The sequence below is a fragment of the Cydia amplana genome, chromosome 27 (assembly GCF_948474715.1).
Source record: "Cydia amplana chromosome 27, ilCydAmpl1.1, whole genome shotgun sequence".
NCBI lineage: Eukaryota > Metazoa > Arthropoda > Insecta > Lepidoptera > Tortricidae > Cydia > Cydia amplana.
In genome coordinates, this window is record NC_086095.1 from 7,358,235 (window position 1) to 7,380,020 (window position 21,786).

At 41.4% G+C, this 21,786-nt stretch overlaps 1 protein-coding gene across 1 annotated transcript in view; it reads left to right on the forward strand.

Annotated features, from left to right (window-relative positions):
- LOC134660442 (protein son of sevenless-like) overlaps positions 1–21,786 on the forward strand; it is a 74,471-nt gene that overhangs the window by 2,412 nt on the left and 50,273 nt on the right. Inside the window, exons 2-15 of the mRNA XM_063516186.1 lie at positions 704–823; positions 2,006–2,149; positions 2,645–2,821; positions 3,719–3,944; positions 4,382–4,509; positions 7,324–7,645; positions 8,100–8,327; positions 8,803–8,906; positions 11,596–11,763; positions 14,430–14,494; positions 15,020–15,150; positions 17,085–17,185; positions 19,058–19,169; positions 20,081–20,222. Of these exons, the coding sequence (XP_063372256.1) occupies positions 704–823; positions 2,006–2,149; positions 2,645–2,821; positions 3,719–3,944; positions 4,382–4,509; positions 7,324–7,645; positions 8,100–8,327; positions 8,803–8,906; positions 11,596–11,763; positions 14,430–14,494; positions 15,020–15,150; positions 17,085–17,185; positions 19,058–19,169; positions 20,081–20,222 (2,168 nt within the window). The remainder of the gene's footprint in view (positions 1–703; positions 824–2,005; positions 2,150–2,644; positions 2,822–3,718; positions 3,945–4,381; positions 4,510–7,323; positions 7,646–8,099; positions 8,328–8,802; positions 8,907–11,595; positions 11,764–14,429; positions 14,495–15,019; positions 15,151–17,084; positions 17,186–19,057; positions 19,170–20,080; positions 20,223–21,786) is intronic.

A 21,786-nucleotide genomic window follows, 5' to 3' on the forward strand; every position in this document is an offset into this window, starting at 1 on the left:
TATATATTGTTGTCTGAGTACCCCCAACATAAGCCTTCTTGAGCCTTAAATGCCGTTAGCCAATTTGTGTAATAATGCGTCTTTTTACAAACGCGCGTTTGTATAGTAGTTGTGACTACTGTAGTACTGACTCGCGAGCGTATCGCGTGTGTATCGATAATAACAATACGAGTCAAAAATGGGATCTATAGCCATAAAGCTGATTATTTTTGACTGGTATTGTTACTACTTGGCTTGGCACCGACTTCAAACATATCAGTTGGTAACGCGTAGACTTCAAAAAGGATAATATTTTATTTCATCCTTTTTGAAGTCGGTTTTATTTTTTTTGTAAAAAGTTTTTATTTTTCCATTTTTAGTTTCAATAGGTGAGTGAAAAATCAATCATCCCCTATTTTCCTACCCTTAAGGTTGGATTTGTTTTTCCAAATTTATATGGGACCAACTTCGGGGTATACCCTTTCCAATAAAAAAATAATTAGCAAAATCGAACTACTCTGTAAAAAGTTACGCGTGGTCATACATAAAAAAAAAAATATTTGCGTCGACTTGAGAACCTCCTCCGTTTTTTTCGTCGGTTAAAAAACGCGCGTCGACCGCGCGTCAAAAAAACCGCGGCATAGTTTAGTAGTTTTTACTGAAAGTTTGTGTAAGATGGTCAATTTTGTCTATTTTGTTTATTGTCATGCCCATGTGTCCTCAGGTGCTGGAGCAGGTGCATCCGTCACTGACCGCCGAGGAGAGTGCCCTGGAGTTCGTGGAGTCCCTCTGTCTGAGACTCCTCGCTACGCTCTGCGCTCACCCTTCACCGCTCTGCGTACAGGTAGGACAAGATTAGAATAAAGATAAAATAAAGATAAAAGATAGTTTATTCAAGTAGGCATAATTACAATGCGCTTATGAACGTCAAATAAAGCTAGGTAGACCGGCTCCAACCCTACACCTCTGCCCCGAGAAGATTTAAATCCCCCCTCAATTGGAGGAGGGTATCCCATTATGGGACCGGCAACAAACTCGGCGGGACACATCTTTTCAAAAATAATTACATCTTATAATTAACATGCATTACGAGAAAATAAGGAAAAAAAAAATACAATTTAAATTACTATAGAATTCATGCAATTATACACATAAGGTGTAATAGAAATTTGATTTAGAAAATATACATATGTACATGGAATCATACAAATTCGTAGCTCTTTCAGAAAACATATCAAATTCTTACAAAAGGAAAAGAAAATAAAGTTATTAAAAGAAATGGGAAAACATATTATATAAAAAGAATAAGATTATGATGAATTGAGAACACCTTTGGAAACCGCAAACAAGATGGGAGGATGAACTCAAACTCTCAGCGGGCCCGAACTGGAGAAGAGTGGCCCACAACCACAGACAATCCAACCTCTAGACCATAGCATAGTCGCGCTACCCCCTCTGCCACACATACGGTAGCGTTACTCCATCTTCGAGTCAATCCCGTGCCGTGATTGGTCCGTGTCTTTGAACGGACCAATCACGGCGCGGGATTCGCTCTCCTCGTCCCCCCGCACCCCCGTATTTTTGGCAGCATCGGTTTCATGAAAGAATTGGCCTAAGCTCAGTCTAGAGGTTGGATTGTCAGTGCCCACAACAGACCCCAATGGAACGAGCTGGATAAGGCCTTTGCCAAGCGGCATACTGAGTTAAGAGACATACTCTAACTCAGAATAAAAGGGCATAATAGACAGATAGAGAACTCCTACCTTCGGAACTTTGAACTCTGTTAATAAAATACTAACCAGAACCAGGCGTGGCTCACTCCGCGATTTTGTCGCGTCGCTACAAGTACATGCGGTCCACACCAATTTTGGTGTCTAGCCATAGTAGTTGCTGCGCACCGCTACGGAAAAACGCCTGCTCGCGCTTACGCCACCTAGCGGTCATATCTGTCGTAATAGACGCGTTTTGTTAAAGAGTGAACCTTCTGTACCTAGTACTATTATTTATTATGTAAACCTTATTTCAGGACGTAGAGGAGCGTGTGGCGCGCACCTTCCCCACGCCCATAGACAAGTGGGCGCTCTGCGACGCTCGCGACGCCGCCGCCAGCGCCACCAAGCGGCGGAAGTTGTTACTACCGCAGGACCGCTTGCATCAGATGCTGCAGAAGGTAGAACCCTTGGGCTCGTCCATTAATTACGTCACACGATTAGGGTGCGCACAAACTCTGTGACGTCACTTTAACGTCACTGTATAGGCTAGAGTAGGCCTAAGAAACACTCCGCGTGACCTCGGATTTACGCCTACGCGTCGCGCACCGCAGAAGGTGCAAAAGCCAGGAGGCTGTCACACCCTTATCACGGAATCATTTCTAAGCTTAGTCAACCCTACCTACCTAGCGTATTTCGCCTGCGCATATAATGCGGCTTCATTGTATTATTGCGTACTTATTTAAACTGGTAGGTATTCGTTTTTTCAATGAGAGATACGTGTCTGTTCGTAAGAACTATTATATGTATAATATGTGGCTAGGGTTGTCACAACTGATCTATAAAACATATAACGTCAATAACACTAACATATACGTTTATTACTAATGTCGTTAATTTTTTTTTTGTTAATATAAGTATAATATATTTATATTAATTTATTTTTTTATTTCCAGGAGGTGCTAATGTACAAGATCGACACGTCCGTGTCCGTGTTCATGACGGCCATATTGGAATACGTGAGCACGGACATATTGCGGCTGGCGGGGCATTTCGTGAAAAAGATATCGGCCAAGTCCGGTTACGAGACTATCACTAGCGGCGATATAAAGACGGCCATGTGTGCGGATAAGGTCAGTATTGATTTAGATCAAAGTTCAAGAAAACACTCGCTACGTTTGGCGTTCTAAAATCTGGGCTACGGTAGAATTGGAACGAAATGCGTTTATAGCCAGGGGCTATTCATAAATTACGTCATTTCAAATGGGGGGGGGGGGGTCTGGACATCGGATGATGGTAGCAAGACATAAGAGGAAACGGGGTCATACGAAGCATGATTTTTGGATGATTTTAGGGGGAGGGGGGGTCAAAAATCGTCATAAATAGATGACGTAATTTATGAACAGCCCCCAGTAATACATATAGATAGGATTATCATACATAGGATTATTAGTTAAAGTTTGAACATTAATAGCTGTCATTAGAGTTAATATTATAACGGTCATATGCGGGAATAATATTTATTAAAAGAAAATCTTAATAATAATACATAATGTCCATTTATTTCCTGTAACAGGTCCATTTATTTCCTGCAACATGTCCATTTATTTGCTGCAACATGTCTCTCTTTGGTATCGTCTTGGGTCGTCCCATTCGCTTTTCGTCAAATTCCTAAATTAGTCCTATTCCGCTTTCGTTACCCATTCTACATTCGTCACAATCGTCGGTGGCTTTCAATGTAGAATGCGTGACGAAAGCAGAATAGGAGTAAGTAAGGAACTTGTGGTAAAATGTGTCCCCCCCCTGTAACTTCTAAAATAAGAGATAGATAAAACTAAAAAAAATATATGATGTACATTACCATGTAAACTTCCACCGAAAATTGGTTTGAACGAGATCTACTAAGTAGTTTTTTTTTATACGTCATAAATCGCCTAAATACGGAACCCTTCATGGGCGAGTCCGACTCGCACTTGGCAGCTTTTTACCCTTTGGGTACGGAACCCTAAAAATTGTCTGTTGGTCCGTAGGTCCTCCTGGACATGTTCTACCAGGAGTCGCTAGCGGGTGCGGTGACCGCGGACCGGCGCGGCGGCCGGCGCGGCTCGCTATCGTACGCGGAGCTCGCGCGGGACCTGCTCGCCGACGAGAAACACTTCCTCAGGGACCTGCACCTCATCATACGCGTGTTCAAGGACGAGCTCGAGAAGATACTGGACAAGGACACGAGGGTGAGGCACACGACAACAACACGACGCACACAACACACAACAACAACACACACACACACACGCACACACAACACACACACACACACACAACAACAACAATTTACAGTTTTAGCCATCTTTAAACAAGCAACGCGCGTGTCACACTGCTTGAGCGTCCATAGGCTAAAGCTAAAGCCACCGCTTACTGTCAAACTGACTTTTTCCTCGTTGGTAAGTAAGACAGTCCTACCACTCCTACCTAATTTTATATGGGCAACGCGCATGTGACACTGTAATTTCAAGCAATCCATAGGCTAAATCCACCGCTTCGTAGTTGGTAAGTAAAACAGTCCTAATTGTATATGGGCAACGCGCATGAGACACTGTAATGTCAAGCGTCCATAGGCTACAGCCACCGCTTCCTAGTTGGTAAGTAAAACAGTCTTAATTGTACATGAGCAACGCGCATGTGACACTAGTTAGTGTCGCTATCGTACGCGGAGCTGGCGCGCGACCTGCTCGCCGACGAGAAACACTTCCTGCGCGACCTGCACCTCATCATACGCGTGTTCAAGGACGAGCTCGAGAAGATACTGGACAAGGACACGAGGGTGAGGCACACGACAACAACACGACGCACACAACACACAACACACACAACAACACACACACACAACAACACAACACACACACACACAACAACAACAACACAACACACAACAACAACTATTTACAGTTTTAGCCATCTTTAAACAAGCAACGCGCGTGTCACACTGCTTGAGCGTCCATAGGCTAAAGCTAAAGCCACCGCTTACTGTCAAACTGACTTTTTCCTCGTTGGTAAGTAAGACAGTCCTACCACTCCTACCTAATTTTATATGGGCAACGCGCATGTGACACTGTAATTTCAAGCAATCCATAGGCTAAATCCACCGCTTCGTAGTTGGTAAGTAAAACAGTCCTAATTGTATATGGGCAACGCGCATGAGACACTGTAATGTCAAGCGTCCATAGGCTACAGCCACCGCTTCCTAGTTGGTAAGTAAAACAGTCCTAATTGTACATGAGCAACGCGCATGTGACACTAGTTAGTGTCGCTATCCTACGCGGAGCTGGCGCGGGACCTGCTCGCCGACGAGAAACACTTCCTCCGCGACCTGCACCTCATCATACGCGTGTTCAAGGACGAGCTCGAGAAGATACTGGACAAGGACACGAGGGTGAGGCACACGACAACAACACGACGCACACAACAACACACACACACACACACACACGCACGCACACAACACACACACACACACGACGACAACAACAACAACAACAAAGACAACAACAAAAACACACACAACACACACAACAACAACTATTCACAGTTTTAGCCATCTTTAAACAAGCAACGCGCGTGTCACACTGCTTGAGCGTCCATAGGCTAAAGCTAAAGCCACCGCTTACTGTCAAACTGACTTTTTCCTTGTTGGTAAGTAAAACAATCCTACCACTCCTACCTAATTGTATATGGACAACGCGCGTGTGACAGCTCTTGAGATTGCAAGCGTCCATAGGCTGTAGTCACCACTTACTAGTTGGTAAATAAAACATTCCTAATTGTATATGGGCAACGCTCATGTGACAGCTCTTGAGATTTCAAGCGTCCATAGGCTACACCCACCGCTTACTAGTTGGTAAGTAAGACAGTCCTAATTGTTTAAGTCTCCTTTGGGTACCATTATTGTAATCCCTCGAGAAAGATATTTTCACCTCAGCAGCTCGAACAAGGGTACTTTGATTCTTAAAAACAGTGAGCAAAATGCGATTTTGCTCACTGAGTGAGACAAAATGACATTCAAGTGACCTTTATTGTCAAATGTCATTTCAACATGCGGGGTCTAATAAAAGTTCGAAATACTTGGGTTCTATTCAGGGATCGGATACCGGTATTTTTTGTATGGGAACGGAAACGGTATTTTTTCGTTCTTTGCTAATTACTTCATTTCTAATTGAGCAATCTAATAATACGAAGTCGTAACCTAAAAACACAACTGAGTCCTACATTTCGAGTATAAAATAATTCCAAAAATATGGTTATTTCTATGTTTTTGCAAAAAACCGGTTCCGATCCCTGGTTCTATTATCTCTGTCCCTTTCACACTGTTAGCAAAGAAACAGACAAAAAAAAGTTAAAACGACATTCAACGGTATATTCACGGTTTATAATAGACCCCCGAAAAACTTCAGACCGCATCGTTCCAAACCACGTACGAGTATGAATTCTTAATAATTAATAAATAAAAATAAAGTTTAAGATTTCATAAAACCTGATAAAATACTATATTTTAGGTATTTTATTGTACAATTAAAATAACGAACTCAAAAAATACACAGATCATCACGCAAAATTAATTATTTTACTTTTAAGAATTTCTACCATAGTTGACAAATAGTACGTATCCGCAATTCGGACCGTATCTTACAAAGATTTTTTTTGTTGTCAAAGTTGGCGATTGAAGTGTCAGTTAATGTTTGTTATTTCTATATTATTTTACTGGAATTTATTATTACGTTTTGTTTTTGTGTTCCATTGCGGTAATTAAACTTAATTGTTTGTATATCTTAAGAAAACATGAGTGCAGGTATTAAGTGATGAAGAAGGATTACATTTTTCAAGTTGTCTAATAGGTATGTTCTCACTGCGCTGAGGTGAAAAATGTTGTGTACTACACGAGATCAAAGTTATTTACATCTCGTGCGCTTTTGAGTCCCTTACTACGCTCAAGATTCTAAATTAGATTCACTCGCTACGCTCGTGAATCTATTATAGAATCTTTCGCTTGCACGGGACTCAAAATAAGCACTCGAAGAAATATCAAACTTTGATCACTTGTTGTACAAATAACTATTCTTACAAGTTTTCCAGCCTAGGGTGAAAAAAAACACCATGTACAGTAAACTGCAGAGATAACTGCCCCCCTTGCAAACAAGTTTCTATGCAGGTCGGGTCAGTTATCTCTGCAGCTTTCTGTACTGCACAGTCGCCATCAGCTATATCGGAGCGGCTAAGGCGAGGCGCTCACAAATATCTAAACACGCCTCTATTGTCAAGGCGTTAAAATGCTTGTTCAGATATTTTTGAGCACCTTAGCCGCTCCAATATAACTGATGGCGACTGACACGCGAACATATATATTTATAAGTTGTCTAATATTTATTTATCACTACATGTCCCTATGTATGCTTAGATCTTTAAAACTACGCAACGGATTTTGATGCGGTTTTTTTTAAATAGATAGAGTGATTCAAGAGGAAGGTTTATGTATAATTTGTTGACCCGTGCGAAGCCGGGGCGTGTCGCTAGTTTATTTTATATGACTGTGTTAGCAATTGACAAATATTAGTAAATAAAAACATCATTTAATTTGTTTCAGACGATCTCTCTAATTTTCGGCAACATTGTGGACATATACGAGCTAACGGTGACATTACTGGGCAACCTAGAAGACGCCATGGAAATGTCGCAAGATTCACCCACGCCGTACATAGGCAGCTGTTTCGAGGGTAAGACAGACAGACAGACACTTTTGGGCAACCTGGAGCACGCAATGGAAATGTCGCAAGATTCACCCACGCCGTACATAGGCAGCTGTTTCGAGGGTAAGACAGACAGACAGACACTTTTGGGCAACCTGGAGCACGCCATGGAAATGTCGCAAGATTCACCCACGCCGTACATAGGCAGCTGTTTCGAGGGTAAGACTGACAGACATACACTTTTAGGCAACCTGGAGCACGCTATGGAGATAATATGTCGCATGATTCACCCACGCCGTACATAGGCAGCTGTTTCGAGGGTAAGACAGACAGACAGACACTTTGAGGCAACCTGGAGGACGCCATGGAAATGTCGCAAGATTCACCCACGCCGTACATAGGCAGCTGTTTCGAGGGTAAGACAGACAGACAGACACTTTTGGGCAACCTGGAGCACGCCATGGAAATGTCGCAAGATTCACCCACGCCGTACATAGGCAGCTGTTTCGAGGGTAAGACTGACAGACATACACTTTTAGGCAACCTGGAGCACGCTATGGAGATAATATGTCGCATGATTCACCCACGCCGTACATAGGCAGCTGTTTCGAGGGTAAGACAGACAGACAGACACTTTGAGGCAACCTGGAGGACGCCATGGAAATGTCGCAAGATTCACCCACGCCGTACATAGGCAGCTGTTTCGAGGGTAAGACAGACAGACAGACACTTTTGGGCAACCTGGAGGACGCCATGGAAATGTCGCAAGATTCACCCACGCCGTACATAGGCAGCTGTTTCGAGGGTAAGACAGACAGACAGACACTTTTGGGCAACCTGGAGGACGCCATGGAAATGTCGCAAGATTCACCCACGCCGTACATAGGCAGCTGTTTCGAAGGTAAGACAGACAGACAGACAACATACAGTCAACGTCATAGGGACTAAAATCTGTGTTAATATTTTGTAATGGATCCATATTTTAAGCTTAACTGGAAGAGATCCCTTAAAGGGATAAGTTCGCCTTTGTACTAATGACGAATGTTATTTTTCCTGTTGTATCCACTGTAAAGAGATGTATCCACTTTTTCACTTTATTACAATGCTGTAAGGTGAAAAAGTGGATACATCTCTTTGTAGTCGACTGTACAATAAAGTGTTTTACTACGACTACTAAACCTAAGTGTATTTGTTTCCGCAAGCTGAAACGGAGACATGCGCTAACGCTCGATCAATTATTAAATCCCCGCGTACATAAGGTTGTAAATCAAAATTTAACCATTCTGTAATTATAATTCATAAGTTTTGTTTGAACATGTAACCTGAAATAAGAATTATCTAGTCAAGTTTCTAAATTCATTTTTATTTGTTAACAGAATTAGCCGAAGTGGAGGAATTCAGAGCTTACGTAAGATACGCCAATATCGTCACGAGGAAAGAATCGAGGGACGCGCTGCAGAATATTGTCGCTGAGCCCGCTGTAAGTAACTTTAAAGAAATTATACGGTCACTCACAAAAGAAAAGGGGATGGTCACTCACGAGAGGGGCACGGTCACTCACAAGTAATAATTAGCTGAACTGGGGGAGTTCCGAGCTTACGTAAGTAAGATACGCCAACATCGTCACGAGAAAGGAATCGAGGGATGCGCTACATAATATAGACGCTGAACCCGCTGTAACTATATAGAACTTATACGGTCACTCACAAAAGTAAAGGGGATGGTTACTCACGAGAGGGACACGGTCACTCAGAAGTAAATTCATTAGCTCAAGTGGAATAGTTCCGAGTTTACGTAAGATACGGGAATATCGTCACGAGAAAGGAATCGAGGGACGCGCTGCAGAATATCGTCGCTGAGCCCTCTGTAAGTAATTTTAAAGAAATTATACGCGGTCATTCACATGAGGGGGCACGGTCACTCACATTAGGGGATGGACACGGTCACTCACAAGTTATAATTAGCTGAAGTGGAGTAGTTCCGAGTTTATAGTAGTAGTAGTAGTAAACTCTTTATTGTACAAAAAGACATATTAAAAATAACATACAATTAGTAAGAAGTACAAAGGCGAACTTATCCCTTTGAGGGATCTCTTCCAGTTAACCTTTGAGTAGATGAGTGGAGAAAGTGAAAAGAGGGTGACAAATGCAGCAAAATGTACAACAAGGTACCAGAAAGATAAAGGATATAAATACATACAAAATGTATAGGATAAACATACATATATTACACAAAAAGGAATGGGGAAAATACACTAAAAATTAGAAAGAATTAGAAAGATATAAAGCAACTATACAATAGAAATATAGACAAATTAATCAGTTTACGTAAGATACGCCAACATAGTCACGAGAAAGGAATCGAGGGACGCGCTGGAGAATATTGTCGCTGAGCCCGCTGTAAGTAACCAGTAAATTAGGTTTAGAACAGGGATGTTGCGGATGCCAATTTTTTGACATCCGCGGATGCGGATGCGGATTTTTAAAGGCTCACCATCCGCGGATGCGGATGTCATGACTAGGTACATAAAAAACGTCAAATATTACATTTTAGTAATTCTGATTTCAAAAAATCGGAGAAGTGCGAGTCGGACTCGCGTTCCAAGGGTTCCGTACATTAAGTCCCACTCACGCTTGACTGCTAATTTCTAATAGGTTTTTTTGGCTAATGGCTGAATTACTTAGCAGTCTAGCACTTACGCCGATGCTAAGACGTTCCTGTACCGACCTGGTTCACATCCGCATTAAATCCGCATCGATTTTATGCGGATGCGGATGCAGATGCGGATGTTGAAAATAATGCGGAAGTTCCGCGGTTGCGGATGCGGATAATCGCAACATCCCTGGTTTAGAATAGTCATCATTCAGTATAAAAAAAATATATCTCGGAAACCATTTCGGCAAACACATATCTGATAAAAAAGCGGCCAAGTGCGAGTCGGACTCGCCCATGAAGGGTTCCGTATTTAGGCGATTTATGACGTATTAAAAAAAAACTACTTGCTAGATCTCGTTCAAACCAATTTTCGGTGGAAGTTTACATGGTAATGTACATCATATATTTTTTTTAGTTTTATCATTCTCTTATATTAGAAGTTAGGGGGGGGGGACACACATTTTACCACTTTTGGAAGTGTCTCTCGCGCAAACTATTTAGTTTAGAAAAAAATGATATTAGGAACCTCAATATCATTTTTGAAGACCTATCCATAGATACCCCACACGTATGGGTTTGATGAAAAAAAAAATTTTGAGTTTCAGTTCGAAGTATGGGGAACCCCAAAAATTGTTTTTTTTCTATTTTTGTGTGAAAATCTTAATGCGGTTCACAGAATACATCTACTTACCAAGTTTCAACAGTATAGTTCTTATAGTTTCGGAGAAAAGTGGCTGTGACATACGGACGGACAGACAGACGGACAGACAGACGGACAGACAGACGGACAGACAGACGGACAGACAGACAGACATGACGAATCTATAAGGGTTCCGTTTTTTGCCATTTGGCTACGGAACCCTAAAAACTGGCCTGGAAAAAAATATCTTTGGGAAAAATCCCAAAATGAGTGTGAACCAAAAGTTGATGTCACTTTCCCAATCACAATTGAGGGTGACCTTGATGTTTCAAAGCCACAGAACAAGTAGAATGGCGATGCGAGCAGGGTACGTGTCGCCGCGGGGTTTTGAGCAAACGCTCGCATGCTACTCGCCCGCGCTGACCGAAAACGAAGTAAACATGCCTTTTTGCGCCACAATAACGTTCAGATTAAGAAGCCAGACGTCAAATCTGTTTAAAGGAGGCGTATCCATTCACCACGCATACAAGGCGCTAGCTAGTTTTTTTTACTACCGTTGCGCGAGTGTTAGTAAATTTTTTTTTTTTTTTTTATTGAAAATTTTACATAAAAATACAGCATTTTAGTACCTTAATCTAATGTTTCGCCAAACTGTGAGACAGTTTGTTGGCGGTGCGCTCTAGAGTAATCTTAAGCTAAATTAGGTACACTAATTATTAATATAAATGTGGAGAGGAACGAGCGGCGACACCGGTTCCGATACTAACTGTGCGCGATAGCCATTCTAACCTCTTTAATATTCAAAGCCGTGTTACCTCTTTTTTTCTACGCCTTTTATTATACCATTATTTTCAAAGTATTTCCTTTCTACTAGTTCTCGGAGCGGCTGGACACCGCCGGGCACGGGTTCCGTCTCGCCGTCAAGTACTACCTCCCGAAACTGCTGCTGGCCCCGGTGGCACACGTCTTCCTGTACCACAGCTACGTGCTGGCCATGCTGCAAGTGGCGCCCGCTACCGACGACAGGGAGAGCTTTAAACAGGTGAGGGTCACTCACAACCTAGGCACGGTCGCTCTCAGGTGAGCCATGGTCCCTCACAAATCAGAACCACCGGTCACTCACTGACCCGGCGAGGGTCACTCACTGACCCGGCGAGGGTCACTCACTGACCCGGCGAGAGCCACTCACGGACCCGGCGAGGGTCACTCACGAATCGTGTCGGTTACTTACTCGTTAAATGTGGTCACTCACTAATTAGACCTCGTCATTCACACGCGAGACCCAGTCACTCACACGTGGGACACTCGAACAGGTGGCCCATGTCTTCCTGTACCACAGCTACGTGCTGGCCATGCTGCAAGTGGCGCCCGCTACCGACGACAGGGAGAGCTTTAAACAGGCGAGTCACTCACAAGCTGGGCACGGTCGCTCACAGATGAGCCATGGTCACTCACAAATTAGAACCAACGGTCACTTACTGACCCGGCGAGGGTCACTCACGAATCGTGTCGGTTACTCACTCGTTAAATGTGGTCACTCACTAATTAGACCTCGTGATTCACACGCGAGACCCAGTCACTCACACGTGGGACACTCAAACAGGTGGCCCACGTCTTCCTGTACCACAGCTACGTGCTGGCCATGCTGCAAGTGGCGCCCGCTACCGACGACAGGGAGAGCTTTAAACAGGCGAGTCACTCACGGTCACTCACAACCTAGGCACGGTCGCTCTCAGGTGAGCCATGGTCGCTCACAAATTAGACCCACCGGTCACTCACTGACCCGGCGAGGGTCACTCACTGACCAGGAGAGGGTCACTCACTGACCCGGCGAGGGTCACTCATGAATCGTGTCTGTTACTCGTTAAATGTGGTCACTCACTAATTAGACCTCGTCATTCACACGCGAGACCCAGTCACTCACACGTGGGACACTCAAACAGGTGGCCCATGTCTTCCTGTACCACAGCTACGTGCTGGCCATGCTGCAAGTGGCGCCCGCTACCGACGACAGGGAGAGCTTTAAACAGGCGAGTCACTCACTGTCACTGACAACCTAGGCACGGTCGCTCTCAGGTGAGCCATGGTCCCTCACAAATTAGAACCACCGGTCACTCACTGACCCGGCGAGGGTCACTCACGAACCTTGCCGGTCACTCACAAATTAGACCTCGTCACTGACAAGCGAGACCCGGTCACTCACACACTGGACACAGACAGGTGAGAGCCACTATGTATAATGCTACCTCCCTCCCTGCTGTTAGCCCCATAGCCCCATTCTGGCAGTTCTCGGGGCTACCGATGATAGGGAGAGCTTTTTAAACAGGTGAAGGTCACTCACTCGACTTGCGTGTCACTCACGTGTGACTCATGCGGTAAGCACGGTTACTCATGCGTGTAACCCGGTCACTCACGAATAGACACTCGAAAGTAAAAACACGATAGTGGGCAGTATGTGTAATTTTACTAGTGTCCGACCGAAGGTTCGGTTTCGGTTTCGGTTTCGGCCAGTTTCGGCCAAAAAATCATGTTTCGGCTGTAGTTTCGGTTTCGGCCAAAAAACGGCCGAACCTTTCGGCCGGGCCGAAACTTACGAAATGGTACTTCGGACAAAGACCAAAAGTTGGGGAATAAGTAGGACAACAATATTAATACCTACATATACTGATTCATGTATATTAGGTACAGGCATTAATTGGTTTATTATAAAACACAATTCCACTAATGAGGGCGCCACTGGACGGTTGACGCAGTCTTAAGAGGCTGTCAATACCTATAAGTGAATGAGATAGCACTGTCGCATGTTACTGGGCCCTGGGCAAGATAATAATAAGAAAACTAGCATTACTTTTTACCTCAATTTACCATTGGTTTGTGTTCCACATGTCCTCTACTTCAGCTTAGCCTTTGGCCTCGCTGCGCCATGCTCGGCCTGCGGTCTCGCTTTTGAATACAATGGACATTGGTTGGAGTCTGTGCTCAACTACTTATCCTGAAGCCTTAAGCACGGCTTTGACTTCGCATGAAAGTTCGCCTCAATGGGGCACTTCGGACTTTTCGGCCCAGGTGAAGATCGGTACCCGGCCTTGCGATATTGTTAACAAAAAATTTCGCGCTCGCTGCGCTCGCGTTTTTGGTTGACCCTGTGTCTACATGTTAGCTTGACTGGTGAATGAATAGAGTTAGACCAAGAAAATTCTGCAATGATTTTGATAGCATACGCAGTGCAACTAGTGCAAATGTTATTTATACGTCATAATTTCATAGAAGTTTTGACGTTTAAAATAACACTTGCACTGCGTGTGTTATCAACTTATCAAAATCGTTGCAGAATTATCTTGGTCTAACTCTAGTAATTTTCATAAAAAACTGCTTAAGTAACATCAATTTCAAGGACATTGGGTGTTGACAGCCCCATAATATGTGTGTTAAAGCGGTTTTATGACATTTTTTCAACGATTTTAACAAGTCTACAAAAGTTTCGGTTTCGGTTTCGGTTTCGGCCGAAACTAGAGCCAAAGCCGAACATTCGGTTTCGGTTTCGGTTTCGGCAAAAAAACATGTTTCGGTCGGACACTAAATTTTACCTAGTTAACACTTATTTCGTTTAAAATGTAGTATATTCTTCGCAAAGAGTTATGTAAAAAAATATCATCTTGTAATAATTTGATGCACAAAAATCTCGTTATAATTATGTTTTATTTTCAGGTCGAATGTAACCTTCATCCTATAAAAAAATTACTCATGAAAGCGCTAGGAAACGGACCGAAAATGTAAGTGTTATTTTTTCCTTTATTTCTCTTCAAACTTAAGTTAGGTTATTTTATAATATGGATATAAAAATTAAATACAAAAACACGTACAAAAACAATACAAAATTAAGTATTATTTTATTATTAAGATTCCTTGTTCTAATGTCATGTCATGTGAAATGTTTGCGTTAGAAATTAAACTCTATATTCATACCTTTTGCGGGGTGACCCTGTAACAAAAATACAGCAGTCCCTCTGTCTATGATTAAGTGATAAGCGACCCTTGAAACAGGGTTCGAAAGGATAATTAACAATGATAGTTATCTTGATAATTATCGTGATTTTTATGCCTGATAATTATCGATTAGATAATAACCTAAAATTTAAAACCTAAAATATAAAAAAAACTATAATTATCCGATATTTATGGGATAATCAATAATTATCAATGACTATAATTATCTGGATAATTTCGAACTCCGCTTTGAAATTGTAACAAAATAAAACAACCTAGCCTGTTCTTAAACCTAGATTTTTCCCTCACAGTGACATGGCACTTCGAATGGCGGCGAGAGCGCGACGGCAATTAGCAATAGAGAAATGTAACGAATTGGCCAGGCTAGTGGACAACTGGGACAAAAGCGAAACGGGACAGTGCTGCAACGAATTTATCAGAGGTTAGTAAAGGACGTATTACGGCTTTGTTTAATTTAAGATGCCTTATGGCATGCTATTGTGGGGCACGTGAATATGTGATATGAAAACTGGCTGGTCGATAATAGCCCAAAGTTAAGCAAATTCTTGGACTTGGGTATAAGGCGACGATAAACATAAGTACTTAGATAGAAAACACCCTTAACTCAGGGCCAAACATTTGTGATAAACACACAAATAAATACCCTTACCGGTATTTGACCCCAGGTCCTTCGGCTTCGTAGGTAGGGTCACGGGTTATTACGGCTATGTTTAGTTTGACACGCCGTATGGGACACAACTGTGGGGCAAATAAATATGTTAAGAAAAGTGTTGTAGCTATTATTATTAAATAAACGGGACTTAATAGCGTATAATTCTAGGGATTTTCATGACACTGGTACTATAAAGCTCCTGTACAGTGCCCTAGTAAGAAGCAAACTCGAGTCCGCCTCCGTTGTTTGGGATCCTTATGAGGCATCTTATGTCTTGCTTCTGGAGAGAGTGCAATAGTACATTATTGTCGAGGTTCGGAAGTAGCTACTTGCTGGCTGAGGATTCGTTTTAAACGGACGACCTTGGGAGTCCGTTTAATTGAATCCGAAGCCAGCAAGTAGCCTTCCAGCCGAGTCATATATAGTGCTTTTCTCAAAAATGGTGCAAGAAATAGAAATTATTTACTTAGCAACCGTCTAATTAGGTATCACAGTAAGTAAAACCATTGAAAATATTTGCTTTACCGCCTTTAAAAAAAAAGAAGTGTATTTTTCTGCTGAAAATACGCCAACCTATTTGAGACACCTAAATAGTCGCGGTACCAACATTATAATAATAAGTGCTGATCATCTGTTTGGCTGTTTAATTGGACCTATGCCTTCATTTGATATGGCCATTTCAACTTTTAAAAAGTTTGGAACTCGTTAAATAATGGAATTTGTATGCAACTTTGCAGTCCCGAAATCGAGACTGCAATGTTTTTAACTTTTTAATTTTTTGACTGACCATAAACTACGCACTTCGCGACCAATTTTTTAACCGGCAACGTCGACTTTGCCGTCCATTTTTGAGAAAAAGGTATTTTTACGGTTCCTCTATAAAAAAATGTATGGGTACTATCCGTTCCTATACCCAACCAAATTTTTGCTAGGAATACTGGGTTTCAACTCTCTGGAGGTAAGACGTAATTTTGGACTTCTCACTACTGCTTGCGGTATCTTGCGCGGAGAGTCGGACTGTACTGAGCTGGCGGGGCAACTAGTACGTCTGTACGTTCCCTCACGGACCAGAATCGAGTTCAGACCTCGTGACCGTTGTCTCCTGGCAGTCCCGTCTTCGCGTACTGTAGCACGTAGGAATTCCCCTCTGGTTAGTTCTTTGCTCCTTTTGAATGCGCTCCTTGCATCAGCCTCTCAGTGTGATTTGTTTGCAGGCAGACAGGTGGTTGTGCGTGATGAATGTTTGAGGTTTTGTGAGAAGATGGATGCACGTCCTTCTACAGTTTAAAATGGTACATTATCGTGTGTTAATATTGTGTAATTTGTGATTAATTGTATACTGTTTTCTTTTTCTTATAATATTCTGTGTAAGTTAGCAGTGGTTTGGTATTTATACTGTTATGCTGTATTACTTGTTTTGAAATAAAATAATAAATAATAAGGTTTTTAAAACTACCTCCGACGTTTCGAGGACGGCATTGTCCCCGTGGTATCGGAGAAGACAAAACAACATCGAGATGTTGATGTCAAGTTTAGCCAGTTGCTTATCTGCAGTTTACCACGCCGTATGGGACCCTATCGTGGGGCAAATCAAGTTCATCTAACTAGATGAGGCTACATTTTTTTTAACTGACTTTGAATTTTCACGAAAAGTTTATGTTACAAGTTTATTTTGTATTTAATGTGACAATGTTTATTTACAGAGGACACATTATCAAAAATCGGTCCTGGCAAACGGATAGCTGAAAGAAGAGCGTACCTTTTTGATGGCCTATTACTTCTGTGCAAGCCAATCACTAGTATAGTAAGTATATGTATTTTCACATATAGTTGGTTTTTTTTAGCATTAGAAAGAACTTGAAAGAAGGTAAGCGATTTTGACATGTCTTTTAATTGATAAACACTGTTTTAAAATCAATAACTATTACTTATGAAATAAAAGATCGTATTAGATTCATAATTGTTACATATTTACCGTAACTTATTTTTAAAATGTGTTTTTCAATTAAAAGACACATCAAGATTGTTTATCTCAAATTATTTCTGATGCTAAAAAAAACGAAGTATAGTTAGCTCATTTGAAAAATTCAAGTCAACTAAAAGAATAATTAATATTAAAACAGAGATTATAACAAAAGATCATAAGTCTAGATTAGCCTGAGGCATTGTTCCCAGGACGCTGGCCGCGTTCCCTCTCTGCACAGTGAGGCTGGGTTTTTGAGCAAATAATGCGCCAGCTCGTAGGTCGCCAGATACCCAGACTAGTTTGGTAGAAATTTCTTATAACTAGTTTTTTGGTGACCAAGAGTTTAAAAAATTTCACTCAAAAGAGTATTATAAATATATTCGCAACAGTTTTGTCCACTCCACTGTGCTATTAGTTTTACTTTTTAAATTTAAAAAGATAAGAGATACTCTTGTGTTTCATTAATATAGTTTGTCAAAGGACTGTCTCATTTCAAACGTAGACTGAGAGAATCATACTATCTTTGTCTTACACTAGTACTAGCCTCAAAAGAAAAGGACGAGTATCGTTTTTAGGGTTCCGTAGCCAAATGGCAAAAAACGGAACCCTTATAGATTCGTCATGTCTGTCTGTCTGTCTGTCCGTCTGTCCGTCTGTCTGTCCGTCCGTATGTCACAGCCACTTTTCTCCGAAACTATAAGAACTATACTGTTGAAACTTGGTAAGTAGATGTATTCTGTGAACCGCATTAAGATTTTCACACAAAAATAGAAAAAAAACAATAAATTTTTGGGGTTCCCCATACTTCGAACTGAAACTCAAAAAATTTTTTTTCATCAAACCCATACGTGTGGGGTATCTATGGATAGGTCTTCAAAAATGATATTGAGGTTTCTAATATCATTTTTTTCTAAACTGAATAGTTTGCGCGAGAGACACTTCCAAAGTGGTAAAATGTGTGTCCCCCCCCCTGTAACTTCTAAAATAAGAGAATGATAAAACTAAAAAAAATATATGATGTACATTACCATGTAAACTTCCACCGAAAATTGGTTTGAACGAGATCTAGTAAGTAGTTTTTTTTTTATACGTCATAAATCGCCTAAATACGGAACCCTTCATGGGCGAGTCCGACTCGCACTTGGCCGCTTTTTTGGTTCCTGTTTACTGACTAATTCGTTTGACCAACTATACTATGTAAATGTGGGCATATCATGTGGTTCTTCTCATTTGATTTTGAAGACCAGCGCTGGAAGCCACCAGCAACATGCTGAGATGAGGCTATTTCGTGGCACTTTAATCTTATTTTGTGTTTTTCTTCATATTATGTATTGTCTGTGCTTACGAATAAATTCTATTCTATTCTCATCATCTTCCTCGCGTTGTCCCGGCATTTTGCCACGGCTCATGGGAGCCTGGGGTCCGCTTGGCAACTAATCCCAGTAATTGGCGTGGGCACTAGTTTTTACGAAAGCGACTGCCATCTGACCTTCCAACCCAGAGGGTAAACTAGGCCCGTATTGGGATTAGTCCGGTTTCCTCACGATGTTTTCCTTCACCGAAAAGCGACTGGTAAATATCAAATGATATTTCGTACATAAGTTCCGAATAACTCATTGGTACGAGCCGGGGTTTGAACCCGCGACCTCCGGATTGCAATTCTATTCTATTCTATCCGAGAATGTTAGAGTGGCGCGTGTTTGTACGCAGGTGGGCGTGGCGGGCGCGGGCGCGGGCGGCGCGGGGGGCGTGCAGCAGCTCAAGCTCAAGGAGAAGCTGCACGTGCGGAAACTGGAACTTGTCGACCGACCCGACAGCGACGGTAACAAGCCCACCAATTATACTCTCTTTAGTACAAATAGGCAGCATAATTCGTTGGTTAAGAGTGTAATTAACTTGCTAAATCCATTTTGATATTAATTTATTTTAACTTTAATATCTATCAAAGTAGATTAAAAAATCACAAAAATTGATTTACTTAGCAGGCTTACACTCTTAGCCAACGACATTTCAAATTAGTATGGAAGATCGAGACAAAAGCGAGCTTACTTATTACGACTTCGTTTACTTTGAGATACCGTATGGGACGCTATTATGGGGTAAGTTTAAATATTGTAAAATACATTTACTTGAGAACTTGACCTGATAGCGAAAGTAAGTAAAAGTGGAATCCGTCTCCATCCGTCATCCTTGCCGTATACGGCGAAGTGAAAATATCAAGAGAAAATAGGAAATCGTATCATACGCTATCATCTAAACATCTAATATCACATAATAGTAGTTTGTGTTACAAGGGATCAAAATGATATATTTCCGTCAAGGGCGTACATTTAATCCTGAATGAAGCGATGGATTCTACAATAGAATCCATAGCATAGCATAGAATAGAATCCCGAGCGTAATGAGGGATTCAAGTGTTAACGCCCAAGACGAAATAATTTTGATACCGTGTGACACATACTGCTTTTCACATCAACTATGAGGAAAATAAAAAAATGTTAGTGTTGACCCAATCTGAATAATCTGATGCTTAAACAGATTATTTAAGCTAAATAAATAATGTGCAAAAAAATGTAAAAAATAGTGTGCTTGAACAGAAAAGTGCCACTTTGATCCCTCCTAGCAGGGAGGAAAAGTGCCACTTTGATCCCTCCTAGCGGGGAAGAAAAAGCTCTTTTCTGAATAGCAGGTGTGAAAACTAATAAGTCTAATAACCGTGTTTTTCTGGTACAGAAGCGAAGCACTGCTTGGAGCTGTTGCCGCGCGCGGGTCCGCCCGTCATCCTAGCATGCGCCTCCTGTCAGGAGAAGCGGAACTGGATGTGCGACCTAGTCATGCTCAACACCAAGCCCATGCTAGACCGCTCTCTAGACAGGTATGTTCAATAAACATGTAATCTTTCATTATGCGTGGTCCGGCCGGTAATTTTATAATTTGTCAAAGGACTGTCTCATTTCAAACATAGACAGAGAAAATCATACTATCTTTGTCTTACACTAATACTAGCACCCAAAGATAAAGATAAAGATAAAAGATAGTTTATTCAAGTAGGCATAATTACAATGCGCTTATGAACGTCAAATAAAGCTAGGTAGACCGGCTCCAACCCTACACCTCTGCCCCGAGAAGATTTAAATCCCCCCTCAATTGGAGGAGGGTATCCGAATATGGGACCGGCAACAAACTCGGCGGGACACATCTTTTCAAAAATAATTACATCTTATAATTAACATGCATTACGAGAAAATAAGGGAAAAAATACAATTTAAATTACTATAGAATTCATGCAATTATACACATAAGGTGTAATAGAAATTTGATTTAGAAAATATACATATGTACATGGAATCATACAAAATCGTAGCTCTTTCAGAAAACATATCAAATTCTTACAAAAGGAAAAGAAAATAAAGTTATTAAAAGAAATGGGAAAACATATTATATAAATCTGATTGATTATTATTAATTACCAACATATAATATTTGATGTGCTTTCCTGCTTACCTGAGCTGTGTCACCTATAACTCTATACATAATACAATGTTTTTAATTGCTACTACTTTTTATTAGTTAGTTTCTGGTTTGGACCATGCATGTTTGTCTGTCAAGTAGTCCTCGACTCTGTAATAAGCTTTTAACATCAATGACTTTTTTAAGTAATTCTTAAGAGCTGGAAAGGGTAATCTTAAAGCAATGGATGCAAAGAAATGGATGAGTATAGTTTTTTTTGTTCTTATTTACCATAGAGAAATAAGTAAGACAAGAGTGCTCACTCCATACATCAGTTCAGACTATTAATTTCAGTATCTACATCTAGCATCGAGTAGCGGAACTATCAGTACTGCTATTTGACAATAGATGTAGCACCGACCGGAAAGTCTTATCTCAACAGCATAAGACTTTCCGGTCGGTGCTACATCTATTGTCAAGTAGCAGTACTGATAGTTCCGCTACTCGATGCTAGATGCTAATAGTCTTTTTGGTACTAAAACTGATGTATGGAGTGAGCACTCTATGTATTTTTTTCTCTATGGTTTAACCAACTATATTTCTGTTACTTATCTACTTACTACGCCCCTGTACTGTTGTATTCCCTCTATGGAATGTTATTATGGGGTCATCTCTGAATGTTTTCATGTCTGTTTTATCCTGTATATTAAAATGACGCTTCGATTATTTAATTTACTTCCCATTCATCCTGATTTTGTACAAAAAAACCGGAAGTGCGAGTCAGACTTGCCCACCGAGGGTTCCGTACTTTTTAGTATATGTTGTTATAACGGCAACAGAAACACATCGTCTAAGAAAATTTCAACTGTCTAGCTATCACGGTTCATGAGATACAGCCTGGTAACGGTCAGACAGACGGACGGACAAGAAGTCTTAGTAATAGCTAGGGTCCCGTTTTTACCCTTTGGGTAGGGAATCCTAAAAATGAC